This window comes from Balaenoptera ricei, chromosome 20 (assembly GCF_028023285.1).
Source record: "Balaenoptera ricei isolate mBalRic1 chromosome 20, mBalRic1.hap2, whole genome shotgun sequence".
NCBI lineage: Eukaryota > Metazoa > Chordata > Mammalia > Artiodactyla > Balaenopteridae > Balaenoptera > Balaenoptera ricei.
In genome coordinates this window covers 61,116,219-61,136,229 of record NC_082658.1, presented here as the reverse complement: position 1 = coordinate 61,136,229, position 20,011 = coordinate 61,116,219, and the positions used below count along the sequence as shown (strand labels likewise).

The window sequence follows — 20,011 nt, the reverse complement described above, 5'->3', positions numbered from 1 at the left end:
GGTGATTCACACCCCTGTAAATAACCTGGTAACATAAGCAAAACATAACAGCGACAACTGATACTACCTTCCTGTGGTTGTAAATGATAAAATTCTCAATGAACGCATCACACACTCAATTAAGTTGCCAATAAACCCTACACAAAGCACTTTTCTGTAAATATTAGTGTTATATTCTGTGCATGAAGGCCATTTGGATCCCATACCCAGTTACAGGTTATAGTTTCCAAAACTACTGATTCTCAACACAGCACTCAAGGAAAAGAATACCATTGATATTGATGGTACAAATTGGAATAAAATGTCCCAAATCTGTTTCTGAGTAATTTCCAAGAACAACGGTAAAGAATACATTGCAAGAACTTACACTGTTCTAAAATTTAGACCGAAAATGTTTTTAATCACCTTTCCCAACTTTGACAATGTGAAATATTTCCAATTTCCCTGTATAAATAGCCATAAAAATGGAATTATGGGATTAAAAAAATTTAGAAGGGACAGATTAGAGACAGTTGGCTGTAAAGGCAATATTTTCTATTTCCTTTTCCTACACATTCCTCCTCATCCCAACACACTCATACCCCCATATATTGCTCTCACCTCTCTTACTTTTTTTCTCCTCTTCCTTTATTTTCCCACCAGCCGCCCTTTAACACACCCTCTCCACCCTCACCCCCCAATGCCTAGACAGGATACATAGAGGGGCAACTGTCATCAAATCACAACTGAGTTAGAATCTTTTATTGAAGACACAGATAAATCAGTTATGTACGCGTGGCTTTGGAGAAAAATGGCTTGTCCATCTCTAGTTAACTGCTGCCATTCTCCAAAGCCACGTGGACACAACTGATTTATCTGTGTCTTCAATAAAAGAATGGCATCCACTATGTCACAGGGAGAAGCACAAATGGGTATAGCCAGGTCAGGGTGTGGGGAAAGGTCAGCCTGTCTTCCCAGCCAGGCTGAAATGCGGGGGCTTGTCAGCATCCCGAGCCTTACAATGGGCCACCAAGGTCTGCACAGCTGAGAGAGCTCCGATTTAGGCGCCGCAGGGGAGGCGGGGGACCCTTCACCCCTTCACCCCTTCCACCTCTCTGTCTCCCCCGGAGCTGTGGTTACTAGGCGCGAGCGAGCCCATGGCAACGGCCGCCTGCCCGCAGGGGTTCCCCCCTCTCTCCGGCTCCCGCCGCCGGCCTCTCCCTCCACCGGCCAATCGGCTGCCGGCGAGCCAGCAGCGGCGGTCGTTGAGTGGTCCGCGCGCGCTGACGTCACAGGAGGGCGAGGCTGGGCGGGGCTGGGCCGGGCGGGGCCGGTAGTCCGCGCTCCAGCGGGTTGTAGTTTGTGGGGCTGCGACCCCTTCCCGCCCACGCCCGCTTCCCCGCCCCTCGCCCGGCACCGCCGACAGGTGAGTGGTTCCTCGGGCTCCTACCTGCTGCTGGGACGACCCCGACGGAGTCCCCGCCCCGGTTAGGACTCCAACGTCTGGCCTCAGAATTCGGGGTGAGGTCGTGGAAACCCTGGAACAACCCCCGCACCCCCCCAGCCCGCCTCCATCTTCACTTCGCTACCCTCACCCCTGCAAATGAAAACCGTAAAACCCACAGGTACACTTACCCAGTCCCCCAAGCCTTCTTAATGTACGTTTCTGATGCTTTTCGTGGATTGAGAAGTTATTTCTAAATGCGGAACCAGGAAAGGTGTGTCAGAACCCCAGACCCTAAGTCGTGTAATACCTTACACCTGTTGGCAGTGCTGTGTTTGTCTCTGCGGTTCTTGTGTGCCTCAACCCTCTGCCTTGTTCCCCGGCTTACTTAGCCCGGTCTTCCAGATGCAGCCAAGGGGAGGGCTGGACGACCAGTCCCCTGGCCGTTCAAAGAGTTGCTGAAATTCAGGTCACAGCAGTTGTTCCCTTACTGTCCATGGCCTTTTCTGTTCAGCTCTGGCTGTGAAGCGCTCATTTGTATTTTGACAGTTTGCACCAAGTAACTGTATGTTTTCTTCCTGGATGCTTATGGTGGCGTAGCTAAATAAACATTTTAGAAATGGGTAGAATTACTCGTTTGATTATTGTGAAAAAAGCAAACAGACTCATAGGCCAAGTGTATTGAGGTATATGATAAAATATTCTACTTTTTTCTTTTTAAAATAAAATATTTCACAAAACAAAGTGTTCAAGCATGCAGGTACCCACCCCTTGTTTAAAACAAAACAAAACAATAAAACTGTTACAGACACGGAAGAGGCCTCCTATGTATCCCTTGGGAATCGCATGCCCTTTTTCTCCTTCCCCACCTACCAGGATTTAGTGTTTACTTATACTCTGCATATTTTTATACTTTTACTACTTAGGTATTTATCCAGAAACCAATATATAGTCTCATTTTAAACGTTTATATAATGCTATCATTCTATACATGCTCTAGGTCATTGCTTTTAACTGTTGTGTGATAATTCTTGCATGGATTTATCACAAGTTACGCATGCATACTCCTGTCGATGGACTTTTAGGCTTCTCCCTTTTAAAAATCACTAGAAACATATTCTTGTACATTCTAATTGTATAATTTCTGAGTCATAGGGAATGTGCTTTTTCAACTTTAGTAGATACTGCCCCATAGCTCTCCAACGTGTAGTAATTTATACTTTCACCGTCAGTGAAGAGAGTTCCTTATCAAACTGTTTTTTAAAAGAAAGATTATTCAACTTTTCCTGCATTCTTATTTCATATATGCATAGAGAGAAATTACTTAAATGCTGAAATCTGATATAATTTCTCCTAAGTCTGGTACTTATTAATGTGTCAGGGACAGTGTTTTATTTCTGCTGCAGTTTGAAACTGTGAGGAATTAAATACATATGATCAAAGGAACAGGGGTTTTGTGTGATTCTTTCAAGCCTGTGCTGGTCACTGATCTGAGGCAAGGTGTGAAACAAGTCATGGAAACTTTCTGCCCTTGTCATGCCTTCTGCGGGCTATGAGCTATAGGTTTTTATACCTTGAAATATTTATGATCTTAAAGTCTTGCCTAAATGTGCTAATAAAATATATTTCCCCAGCTTGAGGCCACCTTTTGGGTTTTAAATGGAGCTTTCCAGTACTTACAATCTCTGTGTGATTAATTATATTTTTAGCATGTTAATATTTATAGAAGACTATTATAGCATTTTTCCAGTATGTAAATAAATAACTATTGACTCCACCTTCAATGAATACAGTCAAATACTGTATTTGACTTTGTAGCAGGTCTCATTTCTTAAAATGCTTTTTTGGTCATGACTAAAAGCATAATAAAAAAACAATTGCATGATTTAGGGGATGAATTTTTCCACAGCTATTTTCAGTCATCTTCCCAAAGAATTTGTTTAGTTTACTTGCAAATGTGAGATATTTATAGCATCAGTTAAGGATCATAGTATGTGCTGCTCATGGCCTCTTAGGAAGAGGCTGAGTTAGAATTTAAAGAATAATTTAAACATTGTGAAAGGCACGTCACCCAAGTAAGCGATAGGCTTTTAAAAACTGATATTATTTCTTCCTTAAAACTTTGGTAGAATTTATCAGTGAACCCATCTGGACCTGAAGTTTTCTTTGAAGAAAGATTTTAAACTATAGATTCAATTTCTTTAATTCCTATACAGCTGTTCAGGTTACCTATTTCTTCTTTAGTCAGTTTTGTTTGTATCTTTAAAGAATTTTGTCCATTTCCTCTCTGTTGTCAAATTCCTTGGCATAGGTTGTTAGTAATCCTACGTTATTAACTTTCTAACATTTGCAGGGGCTTTAGTAGTATTCCCTCTTTCATTTCTGATAGTAGTCATTTGTCTTCTCTTTTTTAAATCTTGATCAGTCTTGCAAGAGGTTTATCAATTTTATTGTTACGATTTCATTGCTTTTCAAAAATTTGTTCATTTTCTACTTCATTGACTTTTTATTATTTCCTTCTTTCTACTTTGGGTTTACTTTGCTTTTTTTTTTTTTTTTTCCTAGCCATTAAGATGAAAGTATAGATCATTGATTTTACCTCATTCTTATTTTCTTGTATAAGCATTTAAAGCTATAAACCTCACTCTAAACACTCTTAGCTGAATTTCACAATTTTGATATGTTCTGTTTTTTATTCTCATTCAGTTCAAAATATTTTCTAATTTCCTGTGTTATTTCTTCATTGACCCATAGGATATTTAGAAGTGTGTTGTTTAGTTTCCTAGTATTTGAGGATTTTCCGAATACCTTTCTATTATTGATTTCTAATTTAATTCTGATATGGTCAGAGAGCATACTCTGTAGAGCTTTAGTTTATGTAGATTACATCTATTGATATTTATTATATCAGAAATTAAAATAGAGAAATTAAAAATATTAACTCTTTTAAAAATAACCATAACAACCTGTTATATAGTAACATAAATAATACTTTTCATTAAAAAAACTATGTCTTCTGAAACAAATTTAGTGAGAAGAGTGGCAATGTTTCACATTTTTGGTAAAGTTTAAAAATTTTTGTTAGTAGCTGGGTTCTCATATCTACTTCTGCATTCAGTCTGTTGTGATATTGCATATCATGTCACCTCTGGAAACCTCTATTGTACATTTCTGAGAGAACGAGAGTGAAAAAGGCCAATCACATCTGGGTGTTTACTATAAAAATAACCTTGACCTTGTCACTCCAGAGAAGGTCTTAGGCGAGCCCATGGTTTCCTGGGTCACGTTTTGAGAACTGCTGCTCTGAGGTTTACAGTATGCATTTTTTTTTTTTTTAAATTAATTTATTTATTTATTTTTGGCTGTGTTGGGTCTTCGTTTCTGTGCCAAGGCTTTCTCTAGTTGCGGCGAGCGGGGGCCACTCTTCATCGCGGTGCGCGGGCCTCTCACTATCGTGGCCTCTTTTGTTGGGAGCACAGGCTCCAGACGCGCAGGCTCAGTAGTTGTGGCTCACGGGCCCAGTTGCTCCGCGGCATGTGGGATCCTCCCAGACCAGGGCTTGAACCCGTGTCCCCTGAATTGGCAGGCAGACTCTCAACCCCTGCGCCACCAGGGAAGCCCTACAGTATGCATTTTTGACTTACTGTAGTATATGCTTAAATAACATTCTTCCATTTTAGTCATAAGGCCTTCACAATAGTACTTTTCCATTTCAGCTCTCCCATCATTTGTGCTATTATTACCATATAACTTACTTTTGTTTTTATTATAAACTTCCCAATAAATTTTTATTATTTTTATTTTAAGCAGCCATCTTTTAAAGAAATTTAAAAGTTAGAAAAGTTTTTTTTTTTTTTTTTGCTATTAGCACACATATTTACCATTTCTGAAACTTCATTTCTTTGTGTAGCTCCAAGTTTCCATCTGGTATAATGTCCTTTTGCCTGAAGAATTTCCTTTCACAGCTCTTTTAGTGCGGTTCTGCTGCTGCTGAATTCTCTTGGCTTTTGCTCTTATATATATATATATTTTTTAAAAAATCCTTTTATTTCACCTTCATCTTTGAAGGATATTTTCACTGGAAATAGAATTCTAGGATTACACTTTCTTCCAGCCCTTTAAAGATGTTGTTTGATTGTCTTCCGGCTTGCATAATTTCTGACAAGAATTCTTCACTAATTCTTATCTTTGTTCCTTTCTAGCTATTGTGTCTTTTTTCTCTGATTTTAATTTTTTCTCTTGATTGTGAACTTTCAGCAATTTTATTATGGTGAGCCTTGAGGTCGTGCTGTGTGCACACGCACATGGATGTGTGTTTATCCTCTTGGAGTGTGTGGAGCTTCTTAGACATAGGGGTTTGTAGTTTTCATCAAATTTGGGAAATTTGCAGCCATTATTTCTTCAGATATCTTGTCTCCCTCTCCTCTTAATATGACACCCCAAGTGCATGATGTTAGACCACTTGATATTATACCATAAGTTACTGAGGCTCTTTTCATTTTTTTTTTCCAGTTAATTAAAAAGTCTGTGCTTTGGTTTGGTTAGACTCGAGCTCACTAATCTTTGCTTCTCCAGTGTCTAATCTGCCGTTAATCCAATCTAGTGAAATTGTGCAAGAATATATTATATGTTTTATCCCTAAAGTTTCATTTTGTTCTTTTTAAATCTTCCATATCTCTCTTCATTATGTTCTTGTTTTCCTTTAAATACTTGTACGTAGTTTTCTAGTGCCATCACATCTCTGCCATTTGTATGCCTGTTTCTATTGACTGATTTTTCTCCTAATTATGGGCCACATTTTTCTGCTTCTTGGCATGTCTGGAAGTTTTTGATTGGATGCTGGACACTGTGGTGCTATATATTTGAGCTCTTGATGTTGGCAGGCACTTTACTTGTGGATTAGTTTGAGCTCTTTGAGGCCTGTATTCAAGCTTTTCCAGAGTCTTTAGTACCTTCATTTCTAAAGATAGGTCAGCCCCATTCTAATGTGTGACCTCTCTGGGCTTTCCATCAAATGCTCCAGGTGACCACTAACAACTTTCCACTCTGATTGGTCTGGGTTCAAAATGTCTCCGTGCCCTCTGTGAGCTCTAGGAATTGTGCAGCTAACAACACTGCCATCATTCTTTGCCTAGGTTTGTGGAACATTCCTTGATGTATGTACAACCTATTACCCAGCAAAGACCCAAGTGGACCCCTACATAGATTTAGGGAGCACTTTTTCTGCATAACTCATTTTACTCCAGAATCCTGCGTCCCAACTTCCAGGTGTCTCAGCCTCCCCAAATTCTGACCTCCTCCTCAACTCACAAATGCTGCCAGGCTCTGTTTGGTTTTCATCTGTTTTCCCCACAGTCTGGAAATTGCCTCCAGGAGATCAGAGGGCTCACCTTATTTGTTTCTCTTCTCTCACAGATCAGAGTCCTGTGCAGCCTGAAAACAGCTGTTTCATATATTTTGTCTGGTTTTTTAGGTGTAAGAGGCTAAGTCTAGTTTTCATTACTCTATCCTGGTTGAAGGCAGAAATCTGTTTTGAGTTAAGTATTTCTTAGGCCATGAGATTCTCAATTTTCTCGACCAATAATGACCAAAAGAAAAAAAAAAGAAAAGAAGACATTGCCAGGCTGTTGTCTCTTATTGGGTCTTCCTAAATGACTTAGAAGGTGGCCTCCTGGAGCTAGAACATGGAATCCTGGAATATGGAATGGCAATGGAATATTGTCTCTCATGTGAAACTTACTGCCATATGTGAGGACCTCTGCATCTGGGAACTTTTTAAACAACTGACTTTATGCTGCAGATTCCAGATTCTAAATTATATCCCATCTCTAATTAAAAATTATCACTGGATGCTTTTACAAACCATATTGATTTTCTCAAGTCATATGTCTCCTCTGGCTTGTGAACCCCTGCATTTCACACATGTGTTAAACCTGAACACTCATGGTTCGATATTTGACAAACATGGGTTGAGCTGCCTCAAGATTTCAGCATCATAGGTGTCGAGTAAATACTTGTGGGAATTCTACACCTGGAATTCCATGATTGAAGGACCAAGTGTGACATTAGCTTTTAGATTCATTGTTGTCAGGAATTAAGAAAAGCCAAGCAAGAGTGGTCCAGTCTCACTCGAAGCTTCTTGCTCAAAGAAAACTGATGGGATTATTTCTAGATGTGACTTGGGGAAGGGGTTGAAACTGAAAGTAGCCAGGAGGACCCTCGTGGCTCAAGTTACTTGGAATTTGCTTTTTCAAAAAACAATGTTTAAGTTTCAGACTTAGGTGTGGAATGGCAAGTGGTTATTAAGGCTTTTGTTTTTACCATCGTACTCTAAGCTTGGCCAGTATAAAGTGTTTGGGGGCTGAGGGAGGGAAGAATAAGGAAAAAATCAGGGAGCTAGGGTCATGTGGGATACCACCAGTGGCAGTGGGTAGCTGTTTCATCACATGTAGTCCGAGTGGGTTTTGATTTGGCCACAATTCTATAAATAGATTATTTTGTGGTTTGGGTACCAATGGCGTCAAAACAGCTATTTAAAGAATCATGGAATGTGTTTTTGTTTGTTTGTTTTTTCTTAGTAGGAGGCTACAGAATTGGATCTGATATTATTTTTCCTTTTCAGTAAATGCGTCCATAGACATTAACCCCCAAACAGAATGACGTTCAGATGCTGAAAAGTATGTCATAGTCTATGGCATCCTTGGCTTTCTGGACTAACAATGACCCCAAATTCCGGACAGTAGAATATTTTCAGCTGGTAGAAAAGGGTAAAGTGGCTCTCTATGTTTTAACAGAGGGAGAGGTCCAAAATACATATATTTTCAAAAATGCATGTTCTGGAATGATACATATAATGATTAAGATAATTCAATTTTTGTATTAAAAAACTCTGTGCATATGTATATAGGGAGATGTATATAGATTTAAAAATAATATATATGTTGGTATATGAAAAGGAAAAATCTGGAAAGATACAACTAGTAATGAATTATTCACAGTGTCTACTTCTGAGGAGTTTATTTTGAAGGGGGGAGAGTGGATATTTATCTTTTACTTTGTATACGCCTCTGAGCTAGTAATTTTAAAAGCTAACATTTATTGAGCATTACCTATGTGCCCAGAACTGTGCTAAGTATTCCAAATACTTAGCATCACCTTATTTAATGCTCAGGGGCTGCCAGAGCATGTCTGTCTATATCGGAGTTGCTTAGAGGTGGCAAGTTGCCAGGAAAAGGGGATCTAGGTACTTCCTTGAGTTATGTTTGCTTACCTGCCACACCGGTGTTACTCTGATCGTGTGTTTATTTAGGAAGACTCAGGGGGGCCGGGGGTGGATGTCACAAGCAACCCCTTGCAGCTAATACTGCTTATAACAAACCAAAGTAGCAATTACTATTGTTATTCCCAGTTTAGAGATGAGGACAGAGAGCTTAAGTCATTTGCACAAGGTCTCACAGCTAGTAAATAGCAGAGCCAAGATCTGAATAACCATTTTGTTAAAAAGCATAGTTCAGGCTCTTCATTTGAATGTTACAAGACGGTGCTACTTCTCATAATTTAAAAAATATTTCAAAACTTCAAACGGCCGGTCTACAAAAATGTAATTTGAATACAATCTAGAGACAGAGATGAAAAAAAAATGCAGAATATGTTATCACAAGTAAAAGTGGTTATCAAATTAAAACAAATATCTTGTGTGTTAGACAACACTGCTGCTTATAGTAAGTCAGATGTGGCCTTTTATCTGTGAGTTTTCACCAAAGGTTAATTTATGTGACTGTCTATTTTTGATTCCCCCCTTTCCCCCACCTTTCAAACAGGAGAGATTTACAAATAGTGCTTGAGCATCATGGAGCTTCTAGGTTCTACTTTAGCGGCAACTTATGCCCACCCTAGACCAACACCAGCCAGCTTCCTACCAGCCATCAGTGCCATGGCCTCAAGCTATAGGGACTGCTTCCCCCACTGCAATCTGACCCGTAGTCTGAGCCTGCCTTGGGGACCAAGCACGTACTACAAAGCAGCCTCCAACTCACCAGCCTTGGACCCGTACTGCACCAGATCTCAGAGGGTGTCCGAGAGCACCACGCTTCCCTTTGTTTCCAACAGAACCACACTCTTCACCAGGTATACTCCCGATGATTGGTACAGGTCCAACTTAACCAACTTTCAAGAATCCAACACTTCCCGACACAATTCAGAGAGACTAAGGATAGATACATCTCGCTTGATGCAAGACAAATATCAACAAACGAGAAAAACCCAGGCGGACTCCACCCAAAATCTGGGAGAACGAGTCAACGACATAGGATTTTGGAAATCTGAAATCACTCATGAGTTGGATGCAATGATTGGAGAGACAAATGAACTAACCGATATTAAGAAAAAACTGGAGAGGGCTTTGATGGAGACAGAAGCCCCTCTTCAGGTAACTATAAGATCTTATTAAAAGGACACTGCATTTTTATGATTATAACCCAGTCGTTGAATTTCTGAGGTTATTTATCTATTGAATTATATTTCGCTTCACCTGTAGAAGCCAAGCCCTTGTCAATAAATCTGTACCGGGTTTCAGTGATGATAAAACCATTGCCATTTTTCTCACATTATACCGAACAACCATTTAAGTAGAAAGAATTCTGGAATTCCCTGGCGGTCCAGCGGTTAGGACTCAGTGCTTTCACTGCTGAGGGCGCAGGTTCAGTCCCTGGTTGGGGAAGTAAGATCCCGCAAGGCCAGTGGTACGGCCAAGAAAGAAAAAAAAGTAGAGAGAATTCTGCATGCAAAGCAAAGGAGGCTAATTAAAGCGACACTCTTAAGACACACAGTATTTTATGGTGAAAATGCCATCTTCCCATCTCTTAAATAGGCTGCTTGGTTGTTGCTGTCCCAGGATTAACATAAACATTGTTTGAGAGGAAAAAACCTGTTTTTTTAGTCTGTGTCATGAAATGCCTTCTGTATGTATGTTATGATTCCACTTCAGGCACAGTGAAATGATCAAATTAGAGCTTCTTAGGAATGAGTTTGGTTAAATAGAGAGATGGGATAGAAGTTAAGCCAGTTTTGGTCCTAGAGACAGCCTTTCAGTTGGTTGCTGGCCTCTGACCAGGCTTCTGAATGGAGATCAAATTACCTTTAATCCTCTGAGTGTGCGATGGGGCCCCTGACCCCATTCTATGCACCACCGTTGGAAGAAGACATTCTGTATGTGAAGATGTCCAAATGATGCAGATTATTTTAGAAGTTGTGTATATGTGAATGGGCAAAATGAACACTATTTTTCTCCATGTTTGTGTGACTCTTTTTCCTGGTGATAAGCATTTTCAATAGGTCTTTTTTTTTTTTTTTTTTTTAATGGCATCCATAGTAGAAGAGATTAGAGAATCGAAGAGCTAGAAGTCTAGTGGTTTGGGGGGTTTGCTGGAGACCCCTGCACACCGTAGCTTCTTACTGCACCCCTCCTCCCCACTAAACACAAATGCACACAAATACACACGACCACAGAAATCCTGAGAAAGGTCGACAGGACACTAATGATATTCTTTTAAAAGAACTCACCATGAATTGTTTTTTGGGATCAGAAGCCCTCCCATACTTTCTCTGAGCTCTGGATCATTTTGAGGATTCCTGGTCTATTCTACAATACATCCCATCCCACCCCACCCACCACTTACTTTAATGAACACTTAAAATGACAGCCACTTACCTTTTACTTAATTTCCAGAGGAGATTCAATTTCTTCCCTTGACACTCCTTTCAGTGATGACTGCTTTCAATGAGATGGGCATAATTTAAATTTCTTTTCTGCAGTTTTTGTCCAGATATCTTGTGTGTTTAAACATTTACAATCAGCACAGTATCAGAAGATCCCAATTAAAATGAGAATTAGTCCCATGAACAGATACAGCTCAAAAGAGGAAACACTGATGATCAACTGTGTAGAAGACAAAAACATTAAAACTCAATAATAAAAATGCAAACTCAGTCAATGAAGTAACCATCTTTGGCTTACCAAATTTGCAAAAATGAAAACTGATAGTGTGTAGGGTTGGCAAAAGTGCAGAAGACGGACACTTCGGATATTGCTAGTAGACTATGGTTGAGTAGAAATTTCCTGGAAAGCAATTTCGTAATACACATTAAAATAATCAGAGTTCCCTTCAACCCATTCATTCATCTTCTAGTCAGTGTACATTATACTATTAAAAAATTAGACATTCACTCCAAGATTTTGTTCAATGACATCATATCCAGATTACAGTGTACATACTATTATATTTTATGCTTTTAAAAAATTTAACATTATAGTCATCCCATGTCATGAAATACTCTTTGAAAAAAGTATTTTAACATTTACATAACGTTATGTCATGCATAATTTAGTTGTTGGCTATCTAAGCTGTTTTCCATTGGAGTCATTAATGTACTTTGTCTCAAAGACTATTTCAAGTCTACTATTTAACAACAATCCTAAAAAGCATAAAATTATGAGGGCATTGTAACTTCTGTTAAAAACAAACCAAACTGATAGGAGTATGGGTAACTCATTTTTGACTTCTCTCTACTTTTTCTCTTTAATGGATAAAGCGTATTATTTTTATAATTAGGAAAACAATACATGGTACTTTAACAATAATCACCTGGATTTTTGGCTACACAAATACTCTGAGGTCTTTAAATAATCATTTGTTTCTTCCTCACTCTTCTCAGTAGAAAATATTTGGAAATAAGATCTTGAAGACTATGATTTGGGTTATTGAACTATTTTTCTAGAAGGAATTGATGCCAAATAATTTTCTCAGATGCTGATTTGTGGGGATTAAGTAGAGACCATCTGCTTCAGTTTGTCAACTTTCCAAATTAGGAATTTTTTTCAGCTCTTTACCTTTTCACTAGCAGCAGGGATTCACTTAGTTGTCACACTGAGTTTCTTGTTGGATTTCCAGCAAAATGGCTTGAAAAGTTGGTATTGGGAGCATCTATTGACTTGTTTTAGAAACAGGTTATTAGAAGTGCTAGTCACTGATTTTAGTCAGTTTGTATTAGTGTTTTTCATTATTTGTGTATCTGTAGGTAGCCCGGGAATGTCTATTTCATCGAGAGAAGAGAATGGGAATCGATCTAGTTCATGATGAAGTGGAAACAGAGTTGCTGATGGTAAATATGGGGCAAACCCTTCAATAACAAGAAACCTCTTGCAAATGTGCGTTTAATGTTTAATGTATAGAAACAAAAAATGATGTTATGTAAAGACACAGTAAGGAGTTATAGTATCAGATATTTATGGCATTTAGAAAAGATACATTTTATTTTATTTTTTATTGAAGTATAGTTGATTTACAATGTTGTGTTAGTTTCTGGTGTACAGCAAAGTGATTCAGTTATACATTATATATATGTATATTCTTTTTCATATTCTTTTCCATTATGGTTTATTATAAGATACTGAATATAGTTTCCTGTGCTATACAGTAGGACTTTGTTGTTTATTTTATTTTTTTAGAAAAGATACATTTTTGGGGGGTTATGAAAGTAATAGATATTTATTGACAGAATTTGAAAAATGCAGTAAAGGATAAATATAAAAATCACCTAAGTTCAATTAGACAGAAATGACTGTTAATGTTAGAGTATTTCAGTCTTTTTAATAATCATACTTAGGTAGACACCACCCAACTTAAAGACACACAGACATATCTTCCAGATTAGAATTATACTGTATCTATGCATTTGAATAGTGCTTTTTTTGTTGGATAAATGCCCAACAAAAAAAGCATGATGTTTATTCTTAAATATAGATGTGGAAAGGCAGTGCTGTGTTTTCTTAGAAGACAATGTTTTAGAGCATTTTTAGGTTCACAGCCAAATTGAGGGGAAGGTCCAGAGGTTTCCCATGTGACCTCTGCCTCCACACATGCATAGTATTGATAACTGTATGTATTTCTGATTATTTCCTTAGGATACATTTTTAAAACTGTAATCCACGCATCAAAGGGTATACGCATTTGGACAGCTTTTTTTTTTTTTTTTTAATTTTATTTATTTATTTATTTATTTATTTATTTTTGGCTGTGTTGGGTCTTCATTTCTGTGCGAGGGCTTTCTCTAGTTGCGGCGAGCGGGGGCCACTCTTCATCGCGGTGCGCGGGCCTCTCACTATTGCAGCCTCTCTTGTTGTGGAGCACAAGCTACAGACGCGCAGGCTCAGTAGTTGTGGCTCACAGGTCTAGTTGCTCCGCGGCATGTGGGATCTTCCCAGACCGGGGCTCGAACCCGTGTCCCCTGCATTGGCAGGCAGATTCTCAACCACTGCGCCACCAGGGAAGCCCTGGACAGCTTTTGATAAGCCATCTGAGAGCTTATAGTTATATCTGATCTAGGGTGCTGGTCCTCCCACTAGGCTCTCTCCCACCTTCCACCAATTAAAGATGGTTTTGTTCTGAGTTCTCTGACCTTTACCTCCTAGGCTCTCTCCCACAAGATCTCTGCCATTCCTTCAGATTTCAGCCCTTAGGTACCTGGGACCCTTCCCAGTCTCTTTTTTTTAGCCCGGATACTCTATTAAGCATTCGTTCTGCATCCCCAAGTGCCAAACATATGTATGTTGGTAACTCATTTTTTGGTTCACATTCATGAAGCTTAAAAGTGAACTTTTCTTTGACGCTGATGCCTTCTGCCTTCCCCTTCCTATTGATGGTACTGTTACTGGTTCTATGACTCCATCCCAAGAGGGTTCTGCTCTGAGACAGTATTGAATAGAACCCTGATACCAGCATGCAAAGAATGTCTGGGTGGATTTTCACCACCAGTAGCAAGAAATGCCTTCCCCGTCTGGGATTTCTGCCTCTACATGGCTTGTAGGACCCCAGCCCCCTCACAACCAGCTGGGTGATGGATCAGCTTCAAATGACTCAGGAGCAAATACTGAGAATGCACATCTTTAAGGAAACACCGCTGCTTCCCAAACTCAAGGATGAGTGAGAATTTGAGAATGTCGTCCTCAAAACACACTGTCTATAGAAATGGAGTGCTTGCTCCTATAGGTGCCATTTGCCATGATCCAGATTCCATTTGGACTTATAGTTTGATTTTTAAAGTGTGATTTCAGTAGCCTGTTCTACCTGTTAAGAGTGTGATAGTTTACCCACTTACCCCAAACTTAAAAAGGCTCAGTTAAGCCTTTAAGTTTGTATGTATCTGTGGATACATAGCACCACAGGAAGCAGGGTCTGGGTTTAGCAACGAGGTCCCAGAAATGACTGTATATCCACGGTTCAGGGTATAGCCGAGAGTTAGCACACATCCATGCGTGTGGTCAGAACTCAGGGTTCTTGTGACCTGGCCAGTATTCCTCAGCCAAGAAGAGGGTGGAGCCCACATCGTACATGAGGATTAAGTTCTAAATCATACTTTGTGACCCATGTCGCATGATAAGTCCTACCCTTTAGTACTAGAGATCTTACCATCTGCGAGGCACAAAACTATCTACCCCACAGCATAGAAAGGAAGGTATTATTACCCTTAGTTTATAACTTGCCTTTGCTCCCAGCATTTGCAAAGGCAGCATTGGAGCTGGGCTATCTGATACCAGAGCACGTCTTTAACCACTATTCCACCCAAGACTCAGGAGGGTGAGGCAACAGGAGGGGGTTTGCTTGAGGTGAGGGCATGCCAAAGGCTGTGAAGTCTCTATTCTACTTCCCCGCTCCGCCACCCCATCCCAAGACCACAGCTCCCAAGAGGAGAACCGTAAGAGATGCTTCGCTAAGGTTTCGCCTGCTCAGATAGTAGGATTAATTCAAGGTTCTTCAAATGCTTGGATATGATTCCTTGTTCTCATTCCATCTTAAGTCACAATGTATTCATTTTGGCCACTGAGACTCTGAGAAACTCAGAGAAGTCACTGCCACCCTTTTATTCGTGGGGTCTATTTTTCCTCCCCAAGTTCAGGATCCAGAAGGGGTGGCACCACTTGCCAGGCTCCTAGTGTGTGGTTCTTGGGTTTTCTGCCATGACCTTCATTTCCCTGGGTGTCAGGTGGCAGCTATTGGTCTGATTACATCTGGTCTCTTCTCACACTTCTGCCCTCTGTCTGTACCCACCACCTTCCGGCAAACTTTCTTCTCACGGGCGATTGAGGGAATAAGGCCCTTGCCCCGCATTCACTTCACGGAGGCATTTCCAGACCAGCCCCGCGTGTGAGTGCGGATTAGTAGGTAAGTTAGCGTTGGGGACAGTTACAAAAGTCTTTGGTTTCAGGCATTCCCTATTCCCAGGAAACCTTCTGCTTCCAACCACGATGTTCACCATATGACATTATTTAAATTCAAATATAAAAATTAGTGTTGAAGGGTTTTTTTATAGCAAGAGTCTCATTAAATGTAATTTTTTCCACTGAAAGTTCCAGGAATTCCCTCTGTGTGAATTGTGTACACATAGCATAAAAGCTCACTGGGATTTTGGGTTTTAAGTGGTATTGTCTAAGCAGTATTCCGTGTATCCTTTGCCAACACCTCCATGAAATGGCTACACACACACACACACACACACACACACACACACACACATACACAAACACACACACACACACCAAGCCACAGAGAAAGATGAAGACCGAACAACAAAAAAAATCAAAGACACGCACAACCTACGGTGAGAATGTGTGAGAAATCCTTGCTGCCTGTAAGGGCAGGGGGACTTGATAACATGTCATGGGAATTCAGTTTTTCATTTACTCCAATCATTCAGAGTATCAAAGAATCAGGCAGGAGGGTTATTACTGAAATAAACTCTAGGCATAATATTTTTATGTTAACCAATTAAACAATAAAAGAATAAGAAGACTATATAGTTGAGTAATAATTAACATTGGAGTGAAGAGGACTCTAAAATCAAATGAACAAAGGCAGAAACCCAAAGGGAACATTTGATAGTTTGACGTCATAGAAACCATAAATGTCTATATATCAAAAACACCGCACACAAAATATAAAGGCAAGGGCCAAACTGGTGAAAAAAATATATATGTGTCATATAATGGGAAAGGATTGAATTTTAAATACAAGAATATTTATAAATAAGAGAAACATAACAGAAAATGTAGACAAGCACATGAACAGGTGGTTCACAAGAGAAGGAAGTCAAATCATGAACAAATACCCAGTCAAAATATTAACCTGCAAATCTGAACAAGTGTGCTTTTATTGGGGGGCGGTCTTTCATGTTGGCAAAGATTGAGAGGAATCATAGTGTCTCCTGGGTGTGTGAGGTGAGGAAACTCACACTCATTTATTGTTGTAAACGGGTACAACTTTTCTGAAGGGCAATTTGGTTGTACTTGTCAAAACCTTGAAAAAAGGCATCCCCTTTGGTGGTGTCCAAATATTTTTGAGCTTGTTCATCACAGTATAGTTTTATGTCATGGGAAAGTGTTCAAGTTTCATGTTCAGTGTTCAGTATGATGGTATGATCACTTTTCACTTGAAAAAGTGGTAACGATGGTTATGTGCACTTTTTAAATGTCTTCTAGGTGCTATTTTGGGTTCCTAAATTTTCTAATGTGAATATGAATTTCAGAGGGAAGTAAATATTTATTTAAAAAATCTCTGCTACAACACAAAATCTACAAAATCTCTGCCCTACATGTAACAGTAGATACATCCTAGCGGCATCAAAATGCCATGTGCGTGGTCAAGCAGAGTGGCATGGAGAGTGCAGATTTCATACGAGTACAGCAGCTGCGCTGCAGTGCGGAGGCAGGACAAGGGGAGAGCTGGCCTCCTAGGGTGGAGGTTGGCCTCCGTTTGGAACAAAAAGCTGGGTCTTTTGGAGGTCACATGCACTGCCTGAGAGAACTGCCTTTTAGGCTGTCCTTTTCCCTTCCAGATTCACTTTTCTTGGAAGGATACTTAGTATAGAAGAAGCCATGCATTAAATTCAACCTTGTGTATCACCAGAATTTGATGGATTGATTGACTGATTCAATTAAAGACCAGAGATAAAAAATAAAGAAAACTCCTAAAATTTTACCCCTGTCCCAACTTGTTCCATAATATATTTCCCTAAAGCCCTGTAAAGGGTGAATCTCAGTCTAATATTAAGACAGCAATATCATGGGGGCGTATAGGTAAATAAGTGGGTATAAAATTCTTTTCTTGTTTTACTTCACGATTTTCCCAGAAACAAAGATTTCCTTCATCAATGTTTTGTTACATTGTTGACTCTGAATGTTATGTTCAATATCAAAACATTAATGTGGCTTTTTTTTTTTCACTTGAGTAGGAGGTTGATATTATTCTGTGTTGTCAAGAAAGGATGAAGCTGCATTTGGACAAGGCCATTGCCCAACTGGCGTAAGAGCTTTTACCTCTCTATACAGTTGAAACTCTATCATGAAACTATACTTCCACGCTTCCCAATCAGATTTCTCTTAGCTTCTTATGTAAGGATTTCTTATACATGGACACACATCGCATGCACATACACGTTTTTATTTAGAAGGTAAAACGAGTACTTGGGGTACTTACTTTAAATTTTTATTTGAAGAGATAATTTTTGCAATGCTTCAGAAAGGATTTTTATCCTACCTTGAAGTGTGGCTAAGGTTTCTTTTAACTCAAAAGACTTTTATTCTTTGATAAGAGATAGACTTGTACATGTGCAGCCCGACAGCTGGAAAAGCGATGAACTGTGGCACACTTTTCTATTTACTTTCCACTTCTCCTTAAAAACTCAGCCTTCTCCGGTTTCTCAGCAACCCTGGTACATGGTCCTCGGTGCTGTGATTACACCACTGCGTTCACCGTATCCATTGCACTGTAATTGTTCACCCGTCCTACTCTCTAGCAGAATACAAATTCTTCTCTTGGCAATAGTAGACAGTAGGTACTTAATATTTATAGTGGGGGTTGGGGGCAAAGAATAATAGTCAGAGGAGGGTTTGAAGCAATGATAACAGCTGTCAGCATAGAAAAAAATATTGGCCGAGCCTGTCACCTTATAGGACTAGAAAGGTCAACGTTCATTTGGTGACGGCCATGGAAAGAAGTAGTGTTGAATATGTCACACAGAGGAAATGATGATTCTGCCTATACTGATGTTGTCAGGGGTAGCGTGTGATGTAGCCAAAGGAATAGTTGTTCTAAAGGTGGCGGTTCTTCTCACTCAGTCTGCTGACCATCAGGATTCATGCTGTGAAGGTTGGTGAGATTCAGATGGCTGAGATCTCTCTCAAGCTGCGATGGGAAGGGCTCCTTAATTCAGAAATCGGTGAGGATAGCTGAGGATTGGCTAAGGATGACCGACTGCCACTTCCGATATTCATTTCTGGTTTCTGCTCCCTGGAAATTGCAGAAACAGTTTAGGGTGGTTCCAATGATTGTTCTGTTTTCTTCTGGTCCAGTTCCTAATCCTCATTTTTTTCGTAATCTAAAATCTGCTGTCCATCTTCCATGTCCTTTGCTTTTTAATCCACAGTGGGCAAAATGCCCACCTCATTTCCTGGGGTGGTGTCTCCAGGGTCTGTGGGAGCCGGCATCTCTAACATGGTTACTGGGCTCGGTCCAGCAAAGGTGTTGGGAGGAAGGTTTTCAGCTCCACTTGTCTTGAAGGAACAATTAAGGAAGGAACATGAGATGGGCTTGGATCTCAGCTGAGAATGGAATCTCATTAGAAACCAACATGGGAGCCTAGATCTCTCCCATCTTGGGCTCTAAGACGGTGGATGGATAGAAGGCCTTCCTAAGGAGGCTCTGAGGTCAGGTCAGAGGAGGTCAAGGGTGGCAGCCCAAGAGAGGAAGCCTGGGGAGCATCTTGGTCCCAGACCACAGATGAGAAAGACCTAAGAATCCCAGAGTTTCAACCCAGTAACCTGAACTCTGAAGCAGCGGGGATGCAGCTTCCTCTCCTTTCATCCTCTGCGCACACACGCTGATTTAGAATTCACAAAATGCGGACGACCTGTGTGCCGCTACCCTCGTTTCCACTTTACACACAACAACACAAAGAGCTTTGACAGGTCAAGTGACTTACCTGAAGGCACAGGCCAAGGTAAAGAGAATTAGCCCCTTCCGTTCCACACAGGCTTTCCTGGGTGGCTCCCCTATGCCAAGACCTTTTTTGGGCTCCGGGAATGGAGAAATGTCTAGGATCATCCAGTTCTCTGGCTTTTTCAGATGCTCTCTGTATGCGATTGCCCAATTTTTATTTCTAGCCCAGACCTTTCTCCCCAATTCCAACAACCCACTCGGTACCTCCGCTTGGATGTTTTAATGGACACTCAAATGTAAAGCAAGACCTGCTGTCTTCTCCCCCAGCCCTCCAACCCACCCATAGATTTGCCCACCTCTGCTGATGGAATCCTGCTATTCCAATGACTCAACTTTGGCTTTTTTTTTTTTTTTTTTTGCTCCAGAGCCTGTGCTCTTTATTTATTTATTTTTTAACATCTTTATTGGAGTATAATTGCTTTACAATGGTGTGTTAGTTTCTGCTTTATAACGAAGTGAATCAGCTATACATATACATATATCCCCATATCCCCTCCCTCTTGCGTCTCCCTCCCTCCCACCCTCCCCATCCCACCCC

The 20,011-nt window shown here is 40.2% G+C and overlaps 1 protein-coding gene across 2 annotated transcripts in view; it reads left to right on the top strand.

Moving 5' to 3' along the window:
* Positions 1-1,321: 1,321 nt before the first annotated feature.
* The window catches only part of TEKT3 (tektin 3), a 34,821-nt gene continuing 16,131 nt past the window's right edge, over positions 1,322-20,011 (top strand). The window contains exons 1-4 of one of the 2 annotated variants that reach the window (XM_059906749.1): positions 1,322-1,405; positions 9,244-9,851; positions 12,500-12,583; positions 17,708-17,778. In XM_059906749.1, coding sequence (XP_059762732.1) covers positions 9,273-9,851; positions 12,500-12,583; positions 17,708-17,778 — 734 coding nt within the window. In that variant the 5' untranslated portion in view covers positions 1,322-1,405; positions 9,244-9,272. The other variant, XM_059906750.1, reaches the window with a different exon arrangement.